We start from the raw sequence: 23,121 nt of genomic DNA, 5'->3' as shown, positions 1-23,121 counted from the left end.
TTCTGTAACTGGTGCAGCCAGTGAGGGAGGTGTATCTAACACTGGTGCACAGGAGAATTTGTGAGTGGAGAGGGTGGCGTTGGAGCAGGTGGTGTTGGGAGGGAGTGGACAGTGTAGGAGTGGACAATGCTTGAGCTCTTGGCACTGGGGACGGCGGTGCTGGGATGAATGGTGTTGAAGAGGACGGTACTGGAATGGAGCATGTTGGCACAGACAGTGTTGGAGGTGAACATGTCACAGCAGGATGTGGTGGGGTGCATTGTGTTGGAGTGGACCCCATTGGCGTGGATGGTGTTCATAGGATATAGTGTTGGAGTGGAGTGTGTTGGAGTGGACAGTGTTGGAGTGAATGGGGGGTGGTGTTAGACCAGTGTTGGAGTAGATAGGGGGTGGTGTTGGACCAGTGTTGGAGTAGATGGGTGGTGGCGTTGGACCAGTGTTGGAGTGGATAGGGGTGGTGTTAGACCAGTGTTGGAGTAGATGGGGGTCGGTGTTGGACCAGTGTTGGAGTAGATGGGTGGTGGCGTTGGACCAGTGTTGGAGTGGATGGGGTGGTGTTGGACCTGTGTTGGAGTAGATGGGGGGTGGTGTTAGACCAGTGTTGGAGTAGATGGTGGGTGGTGTTGGACCAGTGTTGGAGTAGATGGGGGGGTGGTTTTGGACCAGTGTTGGAGTGGATATGGGGTGGTGTTAGACCAGTGTTGGAGTAGATGGTGGGTGGTGTTGGACCAGTGTTGGAGTAGATGGGGGGTGGTTTTGGACCAGTGTTGGAGTAGATGGGGGAGTGGTGTTGAACCAGTGTTTTAGTAGATGGGGGGTGGTGTTGGACCAGTGTTGGGTGTAGATGGGGGGTGGTGTTGGACCAGTGTTGGGTGTAGATGGGGGGTGGCGTTGGACCAGTGTTGGAGTAGATGGGTGTTGGAGTGGGGAAATAGCTGCAATACTTCACTCACAACTTGAAGGTCTCGTTCCAGGTGGGGTTGAGTGAGGAGCGGATGGTTCTGGTCTTCTTCTTCGTCTCACTTTTGGGGTCTGGGATGAGCTTCAGCTTCACATACGGGTCGGATAGGCCATTGGGGTCCATTGGAATCAGGTTCCTCGCCTCGCCCACTGCAAAGGGTCAGATCAAGGGTTAGGGCAAGGGTCATGGCAAAGACCAGCCCACAAGTGACACTCTTACTTGTACAGCGGGGTCTACATTCAAACTATAAGCATAAAGGTTTATGGCAAGTTTTATGGAGAAAACCTTTCTGTAGTTATTATGCGAATGTGACCCAAAGGCCCTGAGATGATTGTGCAAGCCTGGGATAAGCATTATAAAGGTAGTGAAGTGAACGTTGTTCCTACACACTTCACCCAAACAATGGCAGCAGAATGCGGCCCCTAGGGCCTCCCAGTCCTGGGGCATCTCTGATGTGATGATACGGGATGTGCAGTGGGCTTGTTCAGGTGGTATCATTGCTTATTATCTTACAAACACGGCTGGCATCTACAGCTTTGATCTTTTTTAACCTTGATTGAGAGTATTCATGTGTTAGGCCCCCAATATCTGTATATTAATGGCTATTGTAGAATATGTGTATATTGAACAAGAAAGTTTATTATGAGCAATATTAGTAAAGAAGCAGGGCTAAGACGTTTACTCAGCAAACTGCAGGAGCCTTTTAGAAACTGTTATGGCTAATATGTCTTTTCTTCTTACACAAACCCACACAAAGGTTAGAATTTGAATATTTAAAACTTCCACCACTAAAAAGGTGAATGCAAAACAGTGGTGCTCCACTGACTGCTGTCATGGCTGTGGGCTGCAGAACCCTGTACTACAGTACAGTGGAGGAACAGCCAAGGCTGGAGACACTACACAACCCTGCACTACAGTACAGTGGAGGAACAGCCAAGACTTGAGACACTACAGAACCCTGCACTACAGTACAGTGGAGGAACAGCCAAGACTAGAGACACTGCACAACCCTGCACTACAGTACAGTGGAGGAACAGCCAAGACTAGAGACACTGCACAACCCTGCACTACAGTACAGTGGAGGAACAGCCAAGACTAGAGACACTGCACAACCCTGCACTACAGTACAGTGGAGGAACAGCCAAGACTAGAGACACTGCACAACCCTGCACTACAGTACAGTGGAGGAACAGCCAAGACTAGAGACACTGCACAACCCTGCACTACAGTACAGCAAAGTATATAGTACAAGTATGTATATGCATGCTTAGCATGTACAAAAACACACATACACAAGCATGCATATGCATGTACAACATGGACACACATTCATGCTCAGAAACCCAAGCATAGATGCACCAAAAGTGTGTGGTTCACACAAAGCACACAAAAACACAAAGGCGCTGATGCATAAACACACACACGAGCAAATACGTTTGCATATATAAACTGAATGTGTCCATAAACAGGCAAAGACACTTTTTAACAGAAAAGCAAAACAAAACAAAGCAAAACAACAAAAAAACCCCTTCAAGTTTTATTAGCACCATCTGACCAATAGGAGGCGCTGCACACTTCTTTTTCGCTGTCAGGCTTCACTTGCTACAAGCATCACTCATTTGCCTACTTAGTCCTCTTCTGTTCTTAGCTGGCCTCGCTCCAAGTCAGTCACAACAGAGCAGTGTTTCTGGGTTTTTTTTAAGTTAGAGAGCAGTGGTGATGTGCATCATCAGACACTGCATGCCTGTCATGAACAGCTTTGTTGAAATGTTTTGGACAAATATTTGAACATTTGGCATTGAACACATGCACATTTCAAGAAAATGCTAAATGAAGGTGCAAATCTTGTATTCCTTTTTTGGACATGACGATCACTGCCTCATAATTACTGATTGCATGATCACATCTGAACGGCTGAAACCGTTAGCAGCCCAGAATGTCAACCCGGATGCACCGCTGTGGACGAGTACTGAAAACCAGTACTGCAAACTAGTACTGTAAATAGAATTCAGAAGTTGAGTAGCAAAAATGAGGACTGTACAGATATTGCAGTGAGGCACTCCGAACTTGAGAATTTACTTGAGAAGCATACACACACTCACATACATACCCCCCCCCACTCCCACACACACACACACACACACACACACACACACACACACACACACACACACAAATACCACGTGATGACACCTACGAGAGGATATTTAGCTGGCAGCAGGATAGATATTAGCATTAGTAAATGTTAAATGAGAGCAGAGCAGCACACACCACCGCTCGCGCACACACACACACACACACACACACACACACACACACACACACACACGGAGGCAAATGCTGGTGTTTGTGTGGTATGCAAGAGAGTGAGAGAGAGAGAGAGAGAGAGAGAGACAGAGAGAGAGAGAGACAGAGAGAAGTGTACATTAGACTTACACGACTCCCCGACAGTTTGAGCTTGTCTTTATTCACTGCCTACAGTTGCCTGCCTACAACAGCATGTTGTTGGAGTCTCACATTGTAGGACCAGGATGTAAACATGTTGATCTTCCTTTCCTTTCACATCCTCTGAAGCCATTTTCAAATTAGCCACTCTCTGGGTCTTTCTCTCTGTGTTTAGTGAGAAACAAGGCTTGCTTCTTGGGGGTATATGTGGGTTGTGTGGTGTGTGTGTGTGTGTGTGTGTGTGTGTGTGTGTTTATTTGGCCTGTTTTTTAATTGTCACTGATCATTAAAGTGGTCATTTTCTATGTAACTGTGATGGTGTTCTGGTGTAAACTGTTCCTCTCTCTCCAAGGACCCAATGCTTGGTACCATTCTCATTCCTTGCTCTTACAACTACATACTTTCCTCATTAGTGGTACTTAATAGCATGCCTGAAGTAGAAGAGATTAAAGTATTGCTTAAAAGATGAAAGTCCTCTGCATGGCTCATCCCAGCCACTAGGGGTGCTGTTGAGCATTCCACATGCTGTAATAACACTATAGGTTAATATACTGAATGTATCTAAAAATGCATAATATATAAATCCATCTGTACTATCTGATGTAACTGCAGTTGTCTATAAAGTACTGAGATACTATAGAAGATTTGACAAATATGTTTATTTCTAAAATTATTTATTCTCCTTTATTCTCAAGCCCTACACAAATGACTTTTGTAATTATTATTTTAAAATCTCCTGTCATTATTGATATTGTTGCATTGTTATCTAACAGGCTTTCCAGTCAGTGCTGGTGACATGGCATCTCTGTGCTGTTGAGTGCTTCCCTGCTCTGACCAACATTTTGTAGCTCCAGAAGGGTCTGACCATTAGCTGATGAAGGCCAGGTTTGGCAGAGCATGGAGAACGACACAAGTCACAGTCACAGCTGATCAGCCAATGAGCTCTGATGCCAAATGCAGCTCAGCCAATGAGCTCTGGCACAGAATGCAGCTCAGCCAATGAGCTCTGACGGAGAGCGTCCAGCAAACGGCCCCGCTGTGGCTGCTCCGAGCTCAAGGTCAGAGGTCGGAGCTGAGAGCTGAGAAAGCCTCAGGTTAACCCTGTGCATGCAGGATCGCTGGGGATGGTGGAGAAGAGGCAGCCCTGTCAGCGAGGAACATCAGAACATCCCGAGACATGGACTGGACTTCACCTCTGACCTCACCTGACCCTCCTCCGGCCTAGAACTGTCACGATCTGTTTTCCTCTGAGAAAACAAGTTAAGCTGATCTTGAATGTTTTTGTCTTACCAGGCAACTATATGTGTCAATTTGACTTTATTGCATTTATTATCCATGTAGCCACGCATATTCTCTTACTCCATTTGACTGGCTTGTGTTTACATAAGGAAATATATGTCAAATTTTCCATGCGAATTGAAGCTATATTTTGGGTCTTGTTTCAGTCAGGATGAGAATGTGAGGAATGTTTTTCTGTGGGCAAATGAACACCTGGGTGTTTGTTTATGCACAACCACCCACACAGGCCACATTGATTAGCATACCTGCGTACACACACACACACACACACACACACACACACACACCACACACTTTTCCAATAACTCCTACAAGCAAGAACAAACTTCAAACTAGAGATCACCAAGTACACACCCACTAGAATCCCTCATGCTTTTTACAGTTACAAGGACTCACACACACACACACACACACACACACACACACACACACACAAATGCACACACAGTAAGCATTTCATTTATTATGTATGGTGCCAGCGATTTCTTTTTAAACCCATCAATTTAAAATTCTGCTAATGCCATTTTGTCCCCCAGCTTAATTCAAAACAGAGTAATTCACAACAAATCACACAGCTGCATGTGTGTGTAGTCATGTGCGTGTGTAAGGGAATATCTGACAGTGAATATATCGTACGCACATTTGTGCTGAGTTTCAGTCTGGTGGGGGTGTGCATGGGTTGGTGTGGGTGTACTTTTCCCAGAGTTCCTTAAGCATTTCTTCAGATGATTATTCTCAATGCTCAGAAGTCAAAACCTCTGGGCCGGTGAAAATAGCCCTCATCAATGGAGTCGCATTCACTCATGTGATTCATTTCTCCAAAATGTACCTTGTCACCTCTCTGCGTCTTCCAGTTCTTTGAACAGCACTGGGAGGACTGTCTGTCTCTCTGCCCAGGCTGTGTTGCTACAAAGTGACTCAACCTCAAACAAAAGAGTCCCTCCCATTTGAGGCCGTGATGTCAAACAGACAATGAAAAGATGCTAACAATGCCACTTAGTGAGATAATGCCATTGGCAGGTATGGTAGAGGGTTGGTTTGGTACAAACAGACAGTGGGTGACCCCACTTGCCCTACATACGAACATGAGGGATTCTGAGGTGTTGTGATTTAGGGATTCCTGAGCATTGATGAGTTAACCGAGAGGAGAAGGCTGAGTGATGAACTAAGCTAAGCTAGGGCTTCCTGTAACACGCGCATGAACGTACGTCCTCAAACACACTTCTGCTACGCAAACAGAAAGCAGACAAAAGCAAACGGAGCCTGGTGAAATGGCGCAGTAGTGCTGTTGGTGTTGTTGATACAAATCACGAGGACACAGATCCAGCCCCCCAAGGAGCAGGGAGTCCAGACGGAGCTGTAGGAGGGGCCGGCCGTGGTGGGTGATGGCTCAGGTAGGGAACGTTCACCGGGCCTTGCGGGGATCCAGTCCGCAGTAGTAGTATCGTGTGTTATATTACGTCGGAGCTGGTGCGAATGTGACATTGCACACTTGCATATTTTCATGTTTGCACTAAGGCTATCGAGTTTTAGTAGCCTTCTTTCACATCGCTGCTCTTTTGAAACGAAGATTAAAAGCTAACATTTCCTTTAAGTGTTATACTTAAGAATAAACAGAACTCTTTAATGTTTTATCCTTTAAAAAATTAATTCTTAAGAAATTTAATTACTTTAGTGAAGATGCTTAAATATTTATCCATTCACTTAAGCAGTTGTTCCCGCTAATGGCTTACTTAGTTACCTAACACATGATGCTGGTTGTTAAAACTCACCTAACAAGTGAATCGGTTGTTTTCAGCCAAGTTTGGGGAAGTATAGGCAATGGACCCTTAATATTATTTAATTTGTTAATGTATGTTCATTGCAATGTTGTTGTAATTAAATAACTGGCAATGCAATAGCAATTAGTCCAGGACTAGTAACTAGTAAGTTATGCCACGCCCAGTGGGAGGGGCCTCCAGCTAGAAACACAAACACAGAAACAAATATCACCAGGGGGGTTTTTTACTCAAAGTTGGATTTCTCAGTTTAGACAGATAAATTAAGCTCATAGATGAGGATTACCCAGTAGGAATATCCCTCAATTGTTCTCCTATTGGACACTCCTGACTTTGGGTTGACAATCTGGATAGCCTGAGAAAACCTGCTTTGTGAAACACCCCGCAGGGGTGAGAAATGGTTCAGTAAAGATGAAACATCCCTTGATGGAATCACTCTTTTGCTTTACATGGATGTGATCGAACCAGCTCAGCAAGGCTCAAGATTAGAACTGTGAATGTTTCAAAAGTTGCAGGGCAGGGACTACTATGGTCAGACATGACCTACTACGTTCAAACATGAACTACTACATTCAAAAAGCACCAAGGGCACAGCGAACTTTGTGGAACCACTTCAAAAAACCTGCTGACCAAAAGGTTATCAGGTGACACTTATTAGCGTTTACTCGGTCTTCCCAAATATTTTCTCCTTGTGGGTCTATATTTAGAAGAAATATTTATTCTCCCTCACAGTTGAAAGTATTCATACTAATGCACTGATTCAGGGTGCTATACGCTTAGCGACAGAGCCAGTCGAGAACGTTTGGAAATGCCCTTTCATGCAAAGGTGCTTCCTGTGCTTCCTGCTGGAAAGGGTTACGCATGGTACCATGGTAACACCCATGGTATTACGAGCCAAAGGAGTCAAATGTCAAACACATTGGCAAAAAACAAAAACTATTTACTTGATGAGCTACAGGAGCGGTTTTTGTAGTGTTAGAGTACTGGTTTGTATGGTGAGCTTCTCAGTTTTGTGTGGTATTACTCTAGGTCTTGTTAGGGAGTGTTACAGTTCTGTGCGGTAAAACTGCAACAGTAGTTGTCTGTGTGGATATTAAGGCATCCGTGTTTGTGTGGTGAGTTATTTGCTTGGTGAGCGTTACAGTAGCATTTTGCAGGACTAATATTTTTGTGTTTTTTTGTGGTGAACATCGCAGTAGTATTTTGCGTCGTGAAAAGTGTTCTGACTCTCACCTGAGACATGGAGTTCGTCTCCGCTCACCTCGATCTTCAGGTAGAGTCGCCCTCGCCTCTCAGTGTGGTCTGTTCCACACAGGCTTGGCACGTTGAGCACACACTGCTTATGGACGTTCATATCGCAGGCTATGGAAACACACACACACACACACACACACACACGCACACGCACGCACACACGCACACACGTACACACACGCACGCACACACGCGCACACACACGCGCACACACACGCACGCACACACGCACGCGCACGCACGCACGCACGCGCACGCACGCACACGCACACATTGTGGTTAAGGATCCTGAATAGCTCTGCGTCCTTGCTTGCAGTCTGAATGTAGAATCTTCAAATCTTTCAAGCTTGAAGAGAGAAAAGCGTCGCTGATCTGAGAACAGAGATGCACTTTACTTACTGTCACATTTCATGCCCTGGTGCAGAAGGCCATAGAGCAGGGAGCCGCAATGGTCACAAAAGGTGGGGCTGCCATACGTGTGGATCTTAAATTTGTGCTTGCTCCTGGGATCCTGTGCACAGAGAAGGAGAAAACAGAGAGAGAGAGAGAGAGAGAGAGAGAGAGAGAGAGAGAGAGAGAGCGATAGCGATGGGGGTGGGGTTATTAGGCGGTTAAAATGTGAGAATCTTGAAAGAAATGTTAAAATTTCAACAGGCTCCATCAAAGGCTATCGCTGAAAGGTGTGCGGTAGTGGCCAGGCTGAGCAGGGGAAACATCTCTAGGGGCGGCAAGTGAGTCAGCGGGTGTTTAGACATTTCAGTCCAAGCAGGGCTGACACAACGGCGACGAGTACTTTCACACGTCTCAAAGCGATCCGTCGGAAGCCCCTGCGCGGCAGCCCCGCAGCTTGCCCGCGGAAGCCGGCAAACACACGGCGGCGCGCGACCTTAGCGTTAGGGGACGCAGGGATCGCGCTGAGGCTGCTCTCGCTGAACGCGGCGGGGTTTGGCACTGAGGTAAAAAATACAAACAGAACTAAACCATGTTTATTGTCGTGAATAAGGGTTATTAAGGGTTATGAAACCTTTATATATAGCCACTACATTGGATAACATCGGAACAGGCACAGTATCACACAGTAAACCCACTTTTTACCACAGAAAAATATGTCTGCCATTGATTTAGTCCTGAATACAGTCAGTGGTTTGGGGGAGGAACCCTGAAGACCTGACCTGCTACTGTTATGACCTGAAGGAATCGCATTCCCTCTGATTCGCTTTGATCCGCTGAGTCAAAGCTATACGACCTGGAAATATTAGTGCAGGTCTTAATATATATTACAACAATGAATAAAGATTTTTGTCCCTTTTTGTTTACAAGTGTTTGTTATTTACAAATGTTTTATATGCTTATTTTAGAGTTTATTTAATAGTTTTGTAAAGCAGAAACTGAAAATGAGGGTTCTTTTACCAAGTAGGCTTGTGTATTAGTTCTAAAGGGGAAAAGGGCACACAAGTTAGCAGAGAGGAAAAAACACAAGTTTGTATCCCAAAACCCAGCCTGCCCACTGCTGAGTTTGTCATCACTCCACTGTGTGTGAGTTCATCATCGCTCTGCTGCTGTGTGTAAGTTCGTCAACCCTCCGCTGTGTGTGAGTTTGCTGTACTTAGAAATGAGTAAAATAATGACCAAGGATAAATACTGAAATCGAAACGAGTTCGTCCATAAGTGCTCTAACGTACAGTGACTTCATCCTAAACAAATGGATGAACAGGAATAAACGGTAAGATTCCTTCCTGATCGTGTCAGAGGCGGGTGACCACCCAGACTAATCTCAGCCATCTACACACACTTACAACACAGAGCACATTCCGGTTTAAAGCATCAAAAGGATTCAAAATGACATCAGTAGGATTTATATGAAATGCATCTCCGCACTCGGGCACTGATACGATGGATGACCGAGTAATCGATTACCTATTCGCACATGCCTATTCAGTTATTTCTAGAGATGTGTGATTTCAATCCATATGGTGTGAAGTCCTGCGCATCATAGCTGGGTATTAGTTCTGACGTATCATACCTCATTAAGCTCGCAATGGGCAATGAGTTGGCATGTTTGGCTGTGTGTGAGGTGTTCTACCATGTCATTCCAGGTCTAGTCTCCAGCTCTAGAGCTATTCCATTCCAGGAAAGCTGTCTTGCTTCATCAGTACAATCGGCGGCAATAAAACGCTGTCAAGATTATGGCCCCTGAGAATAATCTGGATTAAAAACACGATGTCAGAGAAGCGAACAGGAAGAGAGCTAGCCAGTAGGGTCTGGCACCAAAGGGCAGAAAGATCAACCTGTATTATGTCACGTGAGCATCCCGCTAAAGATAGCCAAATGGAAGAGAGAAATCAAAGTGGACCGCATCAGTGTTGAGCATCAATACCGAATGAAAAAACAACCCAGATTAAATCGGGAACAGGTAGGATTAATTGGTTTAATGCGGAGTGGGTCGGAATACTAGCATGCTGGGTGTACCATACAATTATGGGCTGGACCTTTAATTAGGTCCTACGGCTCATGACTAAAGTTAAAGGTTAATTGCTTTGGTACCAGGTGTTCACTGTGCAGTTATGAAACGAACAGTGAAAGAGGGCAGATAAGTCAGCTGCCGTGTGGCTTTCAACAACACAAACCACACTCACTTAGCAACCGCGTTTCTCAATAAATCACACGACTAAACGAAAGAGCAATCTGCAAATGGGAACATTAGAAAGCTGCTCTCCCTCGCTGACTTTAATTAGAGAATCTGTCAGTTCATTGGATTTCTGTTCGAGAACTGCAGCTCTGCTCCCTGGAAGTGGGAGCACGGCAGTACTGCCGCTCCACACAGACGCCCAGCAGTGCACCGCGATGCGTCGTTCTTCCAAAATGTCTCATCTCGGTACGGAAGTTCTCCGGCGGTTCCAGATGTTTTGATGTAGCAGCACGTCAGCGGAACGTTCCAGGCCTCCCGCGGGGAGCCTTTCCTAATAGGAACATTCATTATTCATAAAAGCCATTCATGTTTTATGGGACCTTATAAAGGGGCTACCAGTGGTTGCTTCCCCACACATGTGAAGGTGATGCAACAAGTCCATGTGCCTCTGTGTATCATTTCATTACATCAGCTCTGCAAGGGTCACTGTTTTTATATATATATATATATATATATATATATATATATATATATATATATATATATATATATATATATATATAGCGCTGCAATCTTGTACGGCAGTGCGAGACAATGAGTCCTCACTTAACTGGAGATGACGGGCCTTAATTAGCATGGTGCCATTTTAATGGCTTTCAAGGCACCGAGACATCCTCTGCTTTCAATGTCCCAACGACATATACGTGCAGAGAGGGCGAAAGGGAATTAAGTCTCCTGACAGTGTGTGTGTGTGTGTGTGTGTGTGTGTGTGTGTGTGTGTGTGCGCGCGCACATGTGTGTGAGTCTGTGTTCAGCTTATCAAAGCTTTTCTGACTGCTGCAGACAGCTACGCTGTTTTGCGGCACCGATTCGACTCATGCCTGCATGAACACTGATTCGAGATCAGCCATCCCTCTATTTCCACTGTAAACATTTCCTCTGCTTTTACTGATCTTTTGCAGAAGTGCTGACCTCGGGCAGTTATCCCTCCAACCCCATCGGTGGACAGACCTGCCTTGTAGGTGTGCTGTTGGCAGTCCATAGCTAAATGTCCATGTTTCACCAGCATAACACCCGAGCCGTCACTGTGCTAAAACGCTCTGATGAAATGGATAACATATACGCCACAGTGCTGCTGTGGTCAGACTGACCAGCCATGAGCAAGGTCAAGGTACAAAGTAGCTATTTCTAATACAGTGACTGATAGAGTATTTCTACTGCAGGTTTACCTAATGGACAAAGACCTTAATGGTCTTAGGCACTAAACCTCCCATGCGTATTACTTAAATGGATGTGTATTGCTAGAGTCCCACTACAGTAAATTATAACACGATGTCCAGTGAGGGCCCTGTTTTCCCGTGGTGAGTGATTTCCACGAGCGTTCATCATAGGCTGAGCATGCTTTGTTATTGACAAAGGGGAGGGGCTTACCATAGAGCCTGTGAAAACATTGCGAATCAAGCTAGCAGCACTGAGTTGGCTATGCACCCATTGAAAGGCTATAAAATCCCACTGGTGACAGTATCTGTGGGCCCTCATATTTACACCCCCCCCCCCCCCCCCCCCCCCCGGCACACAGACTCACATACACACACACACACACACACACACACACACAGGGGAGAAAACTGGGAAGCCTAGAGCTACTCCCAGTACTGGGCAGTGATGAGGATACGTAGCTAGTTTGGATAGTCAAACTAGTTCATTATGCTAATGCAAAGCTCTTTACAAAGCGCATAGTACAGAAAAGTAAAGATGAATGCTAAATATTTTTCCACTGAGAGAGACAGGAAAAGAGAGAAAATGGGAGCAACTCCACTTGGTTCTGGCTTTTTGGCAGAAATGTTTATCAGAGAGGAAGGGAAGAAATATGAGATGAGCAGCAGAGCTACAATGGTGGAGTGGGCTGCTCTGAGAGTGTGAGGCGGTGGAGGCTGGTGCTGAACGATGAGGCAGGGACTCCATCCAGGGAATGTGGTGGGAAAAGATGGGGCTTGGGAAATTCCTGTACAAAAATCTCTCTCTCTCTCATTATGCTCTATGCACATTTGAATGCTCCCCTAATGGTCCAGATCAACATTTCAAAGTGCTTCCCCAGTGTGACTACCCAATCTGGGCCCAGAGCACATGCAAGATGCGGACAAACCACAAAAGGCCATCTGCGGAATTCTTTTGCAAATGCTTCCGAGAGCCGAGCCAAGACAAGGGTGTTCTAAAGAGACTCTGCCTCAGACTCACTGTTCGTCTTCCAGAACTCAACCGGCTTCACCGTGTGGCACATGGTCACTATGTCTCAACCCATACTATATTAAAACCATTGTTTCGTCATCGTTTATAATTGTACAGCTTATAGGGGTGTAAGACAATATATACGGTAATGAAAAAAACTTTACGATGTGCATTGTGGAGATTAACAATATCAGGTGCATTCTGTTTATTATGGCATCTTATGCATTGGATTTTTGGCTCACTGGATGTTGCAATCTCTTTAACCCTCACAAGCATGCCATTCCTCACGCTGCAGGATAGCTATGTCACTGTTCAACAACCAGTGAAGGTGCTCTGATGACTTATAAATCTGAGGTTTGGCAAGATTTTGGGTTTCCCATTTCCCAGGAAAAAATGGCAACAGTGTAACCAACAAAACCAAAACAATATGCAAATGCAAGGGAATTATGGGCTACACTACTGATATAGTTATAACTAATATAACACTACTGATATGAGTTATAACTAATATAACACTACTGATATAAGAGTTATAACTAATATAACACTACTGATATAAGAGTTATAACTAATATAACACTACTGATATGAGTTATAACTAATATAACACTACTGATATGAGTTATAACTAATATAACACTACTGATATAAGAGTTATAACTAATATAACACTACTGATATAAGAGTTATAACTAATATAACACTACTGATATAGTTATAACTAATATAACACTACTGATATGAGTTATAACTAATATAACACTACTGATATAAGAGTTGTAACTAATATAACACTACTGATATAAGAGTTATAACTAATATAACACTACTGATATGAGTTATAACTAATATAACACTACTAATATAATGCAGAATTTACACCACAGTAATAGTGAAAAATTGCAGTCACTACAGAAGAATAAAGCTGTGCCACTTCCCTCCCAAGGGTACGAGCTGAAGAACTAACCAGGTGCATGGGTGTTTTCCTTACTAAGGGCCCCAGACCTTGTTCTGTCACTGATATCGATAGAGTATTGGCTTCTGGTTAACACTCCTGGAGCTGAAGTACTGGAGTATGTCACTCCAGTGCGTTGCTCTCTCGTCACGTGACCATGTGTATTAAATGGTGAGTTTTGCTTGTCCTCTTTATGAGTCGCACACTGGGATAAACAGGGATAAACAGTGTCTAAATAGGCTGTTTTAAAGTTAGGGCTTGAACGTGTTAATAACAAAATTGCCGTCGTTATGAATAATGCATAAAACATGGAGGTTGCGGTAAAAGCAGTCTGGGCTAGCTCCACACAGAGTGCTTTCTCCATCCTTTCCGTCTTGTTCCCCAAGCGGGATAAAGTGTAGCCCGCAATCATTCGACTGTTTCTTCCTTCCTGCCATCTTCTCTCAAAGAGCCACTAGCACCGCTGCCAGTCACGGATCCCGGCGCACACACAGGTCACGGGTGTTAGCACACGGTGGAATATGCTCACTGGAAATTCTTGAATGTGATCTTGAGCAACACGGTTCGATGAAAAGAGGCATTCAGCGTCACGCATCACACCTGTGAAGCACACAACTGTGCAGAGCATGAAGAGTCTGACCTGAGGGACTCTAATCGCGGCAAACGTTAAGAGAGCAAGGCTGTCAAACGTCTCGGACCAATAACGCAGGGAAGCAAGGCTGTTCTCGAAGGCACTGCGCCGGACCCCAGATTAGAAACTCTGCGTCATCTATGCCACGTTAGGATCTTATAGCAGGCTGGAGAACAAATCGTCCAGTTGCAATGTCTCCCAGTCTCTCTCTACAAGTGTGTCTGATTTTAAAAAAGGATTACTTAAAAGAGCTTGTAAGTGTGTGTGTGTGTGTGTGTGGGTATATGTGTGTGTGTGTGTGTCAGTGAGAGAGAGAGAGAGAGAGATAGAGAGAGAGAGAAAGAGAGAAAGAGAGAGAGAGAGAATATACTATTATTATTAATTATTCGGTTTAACTGAATTATTTTTTGGTTTCCTTTGCTGCATATGTGAAAATGAGGCAAGAACTCTGGCTACGTTTATCAGATTCTTGTGGCGCTGCTATTTACAGACCCAGTCAGCAAAGGAAACGGAAAGATGGGAACAGGTGCCACTGTGACACTCCCCAAAACACGTCTGAATGTCCGGACACAGCGCGTGGGACAGATCAGGAAGGACCTCCCCTTGTGAGATCAGAAACAGAAGACCTAATGGGGTCTGACTCGCCGAACCGCCAGCACAGTTCAGGAGTGAGACAGAGGCCGAAACGGACACGTGCAACGACGAAACACCCATTCCAGCGAACGTCCCTCCTCTCCAGGGGGAGAATATTCTGGTTTTTAGCCGCTGCTTTCGCCTCTGGCCAAAGCGTACGCCTCAGTTCCAGGAACTGCTCTTCCCAGTCAATCGCTGTTTGGTTTTTTTCAACAGTGGGAGAAAAGCTCAAAGATCTCAGATTTCTGCCTGAAAATGCAGACGTGGATATTTCCGTAAAAAACAAAACAAAAAAACACTGGTATTCCAAGGTAAAAAAAGGAAGCCTTGAGAGGATAATCATTTAGGCTAAGCCTCGAGTGTTTGAAAACTGTTTAGAATTTTAAACCTCTGCTCCTAGTTATTTCTTGTAATTACAGGGGACTAAAGGCCTTTCTTTTAATACGCATAATGAAAATAAACATGCACTAATTTGCACTAATTGGGCTTCAGAATTAAAAAGGAATCTTTATAGCATTTCACTTCATTCAAGTTAATTTTGATTAAAATATCATGAGTATACATGTGCACCTCTATGGCAAGATTTGGTCTCTCCACTGGACTGTCCTCGTTAGATGGAGTCCAGTCAGATATTCTTGTCTTCACTTCCTTATGGGAGAGACGCAGTATTCTGCTACTGTGGAAATCCACAAAACCACTGCCTTAGATTGCAGAGGATTCACTTTGAAAGGAAATATTACTGCATTTTATTTTAAGTGGAAATCATTTCCTTTCATTTTTAAATTCACTTGATGGCATGCTACACACCATGGCTTTTTTTTTTTTTTTTTTTTGCTAAATGAGGTTACTGTCTGTTTGGGTGTGTGTGAGTCTGAGTAATGTTTGGGGTAAGAAAAAGGTTTCAAATGAAAAATCATTAGGTCTATACCTAATGTTCAGTATCGTGAACCCAGTATCGTCAAATCGGTCATGTTCTGAGTGTATCGTTCCACCTCTAAAAGCTGAGCACCTGTATCAAGAACCTTGATGCACTCCACTGTAGCTTCTGGATGGGCTCAAGCACACACAGTGGGGCTTCTAGATTTAACTTTTAAGTCTTTTGGAAACCCAAAATCTTGATTGAAAAAAGGGGGCAACTCAACATAGTAAAATGAAGAGTTTTTGTTTTTTGTGTGTGTTTTTTTTAATCAGGGTTTATGAAGGCTTTATTTAAATAAGGTATGAACAGGAAAACTAGCAAATTCATCTTTTACCATCACAGATGGTTCATTCAAAATGAGGGATTTTATTATGAGGGAGCAAATGTTGTGTCAGTCTGCCTCAAATCAAACTTCACCCAATGGCCATGCCTCTCCCAGTAAAAGCTAGTTACACCAGAGTAGAACATGTACATACTGTGCATACTGGGCTCTTGCTAAGAGCCCTTTCATTGGACCTTTTCTCATGAGCTTCAGATGCACCACTGGTCCAAAGACTAAACAGCAGACCTGCGTAGCAGGGGCAGACCATTCCAGCAACGTGCACTGTTAACTTGGTAATACAGCACTGAGCTAGCTAGAGGGTGATCTAATGTGGCTAAAGCTCCCCTCTTGGTTAGCCACGCCTCTCCTCCCTTAAAGAGACAGTACATCAAAAAACAAAACAAAACAAACAAACATAAAACCCCGCTTACAATGCTATTGGTTAATGAAGGCTAATGGGTACCATTCTGCATGAAGCACCACAGTCACATGCATGCTGATACATTATATTGCCAAAAGTATTCGCTCATCTGCCTTCACACGCATATGGACTTGAGTGACATCCTAATCCATAGAGTTTAATATGATGTCAGTCCACCCTTTGCAGCAATAACAGCCCCAACTCTTCTGGGAAGGCTTCCCACAAGGTTTAGGAATGGGTTTATGGGAATTTTTGACCATTCTTCCAGAAGCGCATTTGTGAGGTCAGACACTGATGTTGGTCGAGAAGGCCTAGCTTGCAGTCTGCACTCTAATTCATCCCAAAGGTGTTCTATGGGGTTGAGGTCAGGAGTCTGTCAAGTTCTTCCACACCAAACTCACTCATCCATGTCTTTATGGACCTTTGTGCACTGGTGCGCGGTCATGTTGGAACAAACTGTTCCCACAAAGTTGGAAGCATGAAATTGTACAAAATTTCTTGGTATGCTAAAGGCTTAACAGTTCCTTTCGCTGGAACTAAGGGGCAGAGCCCAACTCCTGAAAAACAGCTCCATACCATAATCCCTCCTCCACCAAACTTTACACTTGGCACAATTCAGTCAGACAAGTACCGTTCTCCTGGCAATAGCTAAACCCAGACTCAGATTAACAGACGGAGAACTGTGATTCGTCACTCCAGAGAACACATTTCCACTGCATCCCACTGCTGTACTCCTTCGTGGCTGAGTTGGTGTCCTTCCCAATCGCTTCCACTTTGCTATAATACCAATGAGTTGACTGTGGAATATTTCGTAGTGAGGACATTTCACGACTGGACTTGTGGCACAGGTAGCATCCTATCACGGTACCACACTGGAATTCAATGAGCTCCTGAGAGTTACTCATTCTTTCACAAATGTTTGTAGAAGCAGTCTGCATGCCTAAGTGCTTGGATTTATACACCTGTGGCCGTGAAAGTGATCGGCCCTTGTGAGCACATCAGCATTTGTGAAGCTGGTCCCTTGACAAGCTCAAGTAGAAACTTGAGCTTGTCAAGGGACAGTGTACTGTCATGTGTAGAAGTGCAGTGTACTAGGTACAATGAAATTCTCACAGATTAGACACTAAATAAAATAAAATAAAATAAATACTAAACAGACCGTTGTTGGTGATCAGACGCACAACGGTGCTGTGATCAGCAAACATTACGATGGTGTCGGAGCTGCATCTGGCATCCCAGTCTTGTGTGGATAAGGATTACAGCAGTGGACCTGGAACACAACCCTGTGCAGTGCAGCGTTGAGGGTCATGGTGGAAGACGTGTTTCTGCCGAGTCGCACACGGATCCAGTTGGACAGGTTGGCGCCTTGTCTCGGCTCTAGCGGTTTCAGTTTGGCTGGGCTGCCCCAATAAAGACGATGTTCTGTCGACATTGCCTCAAGGAGGACCATTTGTCCCGAGGGCACTGTCTCCATGCTAGGCTTGTCAGTGCCACTTTAAAGCTCAGCCCCAAAATGGTTCCGCTTTGTATTTTAATTACCCCGTCTCACGTCTCCAGACGAACGCCCCTTAATTAGCTGGCTGCGCTGTGAGTGTGTGCATGGTGTGTGTCTGTATGCAGAGTGTAAAAGCCAGCTGGACCTAGTCATGAACACCCACACACAGCTGATGCTGAAAGATACACTTGCTGTTCTCCCTCTTTTGGTCACAATATACTGTCTCTCTCTCACACAATAGACTGTCTCTCTCTCTCTCACAATATACTGTCTCTCTCTCTCACAATACACTGTCTCTCTCTCTCACAATATACTGTCTCTCTCTCTCTCTCTCATAATATACTGTCTCTCACACAATAGACTGTCTCTCTCTCACACAATATACTGTCTCTCTCTCTCACAATATACTGTCTCTCTCTCTCTCATAATATACTGTCTCTCTCTCACACAATATACTGTCTCTCTCTCACACAATATACTGTCTCTCTCTCTCGCAATAGACTGTCTCTCTCACAATAGACTGTCTCTCTCACAATAGACTGTCTCTCTTTCTCACAATATACTGTCTCTCTCTCTCACAATAGACTGTCTCTCTCTCTCACAATATACTGTCTCTCTCTCTCACAATAGACTGTCTCTCTCTCACAATATACTGTCTCTCTCTCTCTCATAATATACTGTCTCTCTCTCTCACAAGAGACTGTCTCTCTCTTCCACAATAGACTGTCTCTCTCTCTCACAATATACTGTCTCTCTCTCTCACAATAGACTGTCTCTCTCACAATATACTGTCTCTCTCTCACAATATACTGTCTCTCTCTCTCACAATATACTGTCTCTCTCTCTCACAATAGACTGTCTCTCTCTCTGTCACAATAGACTGTCTCTCTCTCATAATATACTGTCTCTCTCTCTCATAATATACTGTCTCTCTCTCTCTCTCTCACAATAGACTGTCTCTCTCTCTGTCACAATAGACTGTCTCTCTCTCTCACAATAGACTCTCTCTCTCTCACAATATACTGTCTCTCTCTCTCTCACAATAGACTGTCTCTCTCACAATAGACTGTCTCTCTCTCTCCTCTCTCTCCTCTCTCTCTCTCTCTCCTCTCTCTCTCTCTCTCCTCTCTCTCCCTCTCTCTCCTCTCTCTCTCTCTCCTCTCTCTCCCTCTCTCTCCTCTCTCTCTCTCTCTCTCTCTCTCTCTGTCGGTCTCTCTCTTCTCTCGCTCTCTTTCTCTCTCACACACTCCGATAGGAACAAGATATCACTGTGTACCATGCCTCCTTTGCTATGAGCCAGGTGGTTAAAATCGAGCTTGACCAACATCAAAAACGAGCTCGAATTAGGATCCATGGCCATGCTACATTTATTTCAGCATGCATCTCTGCCCTAATTGACTGTTCCAGAATAGAGCCTTAACCAAGGTGAAGAGGGCACACACCAAATAGTGTTTCTGTTTGCAGGAGGACTGTAAGGGAATTGTTTTAATTGCCTGTACCAACACCCCCAGAAATGAAGTGAGCAAAAAAAAAGTGTTTGCCAAGGAAAGTGTACTGACACACACACACACACACACACACAGACACACAACGTGCCAAAAGATTCACCAAAAATGCACTGCAGTAAAACTCACTGTACATTTCATATGCTTCTATAAACCTCTAAATATAAGTATTAATGGTTCTGTTCTATGAATGTTGATGCATTTTTGCTTTAATTCGGCCTTTCAAAATAGATAACCGTTCCTGATATCACAAGCCCGGCTGTGGTCAGGACACTCGTGAAACCTGGTATTCAAAACGTCCAATCAGACCAGAGCAATTCATTCATTTGTGCTCGAATGCTCCAAATGTTCTGCTACGTTTTACTGGAATATTTACCTCCAGCTCTCTTTGAAGAATAGACAGGACAAACTGCCCACGTCTCCCCAACCAATTCTTCCTTCGCTGTTTCCTTCCATTTTTTTCTTGTTTCTGCACAAATGAGTGTAGAAACAACCACTATAGCTGGTTGCTTATGCTCTGATTTGATGCACAGCTCTCATGAGGTTTTTGCAGATCTTTGATGGGGATCTCCTTGGCTGAAAGGTGTATGTGAGCCTCGTCTGCAGTCGCTCATGTAGTGTGTACACCTCGATATCAACAAAAAATTGGTCCCAGGAGAGAAATGTCATGTAGCATCAGCAGAATTCTGAAAGTCGAGGAGTTTCCACTTGGCATTACCTTGCTCGACTGCAATTCAGATATTGCTTAAGGTACCATAAAATGGACAACTGTCTTTAATTCAGCAGAGTTGAATAAGGTGAGTCCGGTACATGGAACTGACTCACCGTCAACCTCAAACTCTGTTGCAACATCCTTTAAATATAAATCCACATAAGTAAACAGAGTTGTAAAATGAACCAATTGCAAAATCCTTGACTGATTAATGTTTTACACCCTCAAAATTTGCATACACCAACCCACATTCTAGCCCAGGCAATACTAACGCAGATATGCACAAGCAAACATCAGTAATGCTGTGGGTATTGTGCAAAACAAAACAACGGAGGAACAACTTGACACACTTGTCGGAGGATAACAATGTCGGAGTAATAACAATGACCTACTGTGTACAGAAATGTACTGCTCCCAAACTGTGCACTTTTCTTTCCCTTCCAAAGCAGCCAAACTGTCAACGGGCATAGCTGACATTAATATTTAATAGGATCCCGGACAAGTTGTTAGCTTGCTCTGCACACTTCACTATGGACAGTTTCTTAAATCTTAGACAACACCAGGAAGGCTTTGGCCAATGTTTGATGCTGAAAAGAGGGGCAGGTCACACTTTATTGGCATCGCAGTAACCAACTGCAAAATCACAGACATTAAAGAGTCCAATGTGTTTACTGAAGTCAAGAATGAACCTGCTTAAAGCTACTTGGGAAACTGAATGCTAGCCTCATGCTGTCGGGTGGATGCAGGCCTGCCCACCCGGACAGGTGGATTTCCAAGGGAATCAAAATCACAGGAATAATTTAGCCCTGCTTTTGGGAAAAAAAAGTTAAAATTGGCAGGGATGAAAAGGCTAGGGAAACGCTAATCTACCTGGAGGGAAAATTCAATACTGAATCGGTGTTGAATGAATGTGTTTATTGTAAAGAGAAGGATTACGCAGTCAGCTGGGAAAGCCCCCCTGGGAAACAGTTCCATTAAAGTTAAATGAGTGAGTCAGACTCACCAGCTGACCATTAACCTGGCCCAGGATTGCATCACTGTGGCCCCTATACTCATAAATGTAATGTGGTCTTTGACATAAGAACATACACACATACACGCAAGCACACAGACCCCAGAGTTCAGACGTGCACCTGGTGCAGGCAAGCACAGGAGAGATACATTCATTGCCACTTCCTGATGAGGGTGTCATCCAGCCAATGCCCAGCCAGCACCCCAGAGCAATCAGCCAATGAAAACCCTAGCTAGCACCCTCAAGCCATTAGGAAGACATTAAGCAGTAAAGCAGGAGAGCGCGAGTGCAACCTTCCAGGAGAGGCTGCACAGCACGAGATGAAACTTTCCTACGTCTCTACAGTACAAGGCTCATTCTCGTTCTCCCTGCTTCCGGAAGGTGCGAAGCTTCCTGACGTGCCACGTCTGTTCACGTCACCCGAAGGTGTAATGCTGACACTATAGGGGCACAAAATCTCAGGTCCAGTATGTACATGTTCTGTTACTAAGTTGGTGTTTAATTTTACCTGCTACCTTGACCTAATAAGGTAACTTCACCTCAACAGTTATTCACCTCTGGTGTGGAATCACTGAGAGATGGAGAGAGAGAGAGAGAGAGAGAGAGAGAGAGAGAGAGAGAGAAAGAGAGAGAGAATGCCGGCACGTCCAAGCGAAGGTCGGGGGACATCGCCGGCGTCGTCTGGTTTTCAAGCTCTCCCGGTCACTGTTGTTTCTTTCAGTTTGGAACTCTTCAGTGAAAAGTCATTTGTCAGTCTCGTCATCTCTGCCTGATAGATGGCTCCATCCTTTTTATTGGCCTATTATTCTGAGCAGTGTACGCTGTTCTGACAGACTATAACTGATGGGCCCACCTCCAGGAGATTCACATCTGTTATTACTTATGTCACATCTATATAGCATGACTCACTGGTGTAATCAAGCATACATTCACACACATACACACACACACACACACACACACACACACACACACACACACACACACACACACACATTTTATGAGAAGCAACCACCATATATCTACGCCCATGGGCCATGTTATTAGGTCTGTCAGTTTTATAAGTGAGTTTTCTAAATGTACAATTGCAGACCGTCGGCTGGCCGTTGCCGGGTACAATTTGTCAGTCGGCCTTTAACTCGCTGATCGATGGTCAGTTTCTCACCACAGGTCTACTGCTAGAACGAGAGGCTGTTCTCAAAGCTGTGCTGCAGGGAGAAGTGTCCAGGTGGAAGCTTGCTACTGTGAATATATGCCCTAAGGGAGTGGACGTATGTCCTCATAAGCGTGGACGTATGCTCTCATGGAGTGGACGTATGTCCTCATGGACTGAGACTGTCACTTAGGAAGGTTAAATGGGCGCTCTGGCTGCGATGGCTTTGTCTAGTTCACATTTACTTCCTGTCAGTTCTGGGTTTGAGTTGTGGGTAGGGTGGCTGTCTTCAGCCTTCATCACACTCACCACTGACAGTATCTCAGATGGAAAAGGTTTTGGTATAAATGCACCGTTGTATGTGTAATAGGAATACACACCTGTGTTTTGATATCGCAGAGGCTGGGCAAAATATATAAAGAGATTAGCTGACACTATATATATATATATATATATATATATATATATATATATATATATATATATATATACACATACATACACACACACACACACACACTTATATACACGTTGACACTTTTTCATCACTTATCCGCTAGGTTCAATATAATAGTTCCTACAAAAAAAGAGATGGGACATTGAATTGCTAATGCAATTACCTCCACCAGCTTGGGGGTGGCTTCGTTACAAAATGACAAAGCAATTAAAACCAATTAAAAACAATCTCAATGAATACTATGGATAATGAGCAATGTAATTCACTCCAGCAAACATCTACTGCAGAACAGTAATCAGCAGGCGATGGGG

General features: G+C 44.3%; 1 protein-coding gene across 3 annotated transcripts in view; it reads right to left on the bottom strand.

Moving 5' to 3' along the window:
- Positions 1 to 23,121, bottom strand: part of prkcaa (protein kinase C, alpha, a) — a 113,677-nt gene that overhangs the window by 37,018 nt on the left and 53,538 nt on the right. For all 3 annotated transcript variants that reach the window (XR_004776645.1, XM_035531377.1, XM_035531379.1), the window contains exons 4-6: positions 8,137 to 8,248; positions 7,717 to 7,845; positions 954 to 1,110 (exon numbers count right to left, since the gene is read on the bottom strand). Coding sequence is in view for 2 of the 3 variants with exons in the window: in XM_035531377.1 (XP_035387270.1) it covers positions 954 to 1,110; positions 7,717 to 7,845; positions 8,137 to 8,248 (398 nt within the window). In the remaining variant the exon portion in view is untranslated. The remainder of the gene's footprint in view (positions 1 to 953; positions 1,111 to 7,716; positions 7,846 to 8,136; positions 8,249 to 23,121) is intronic.

Source organism: Electrophorus electricus, chromosome 1 (genome assembly GCF_013358815.1).
Source record: "Electrophorus electricus isolate fEleEle1 chromosome 1, fEleEle1.pri, whole genome shotgun sequence".
NCBI lineage: Eukaryota > Metazoa > Chordata > Actinopteri > Gymnotiformes > Gymnotidae > Electrophorus > Electrophorus electricus.
The sequence above is the reverse complement of the archived record's forward strand: the minus strand, read 5'-3'. Positions and strand labels throughout refer to the sequence as shown.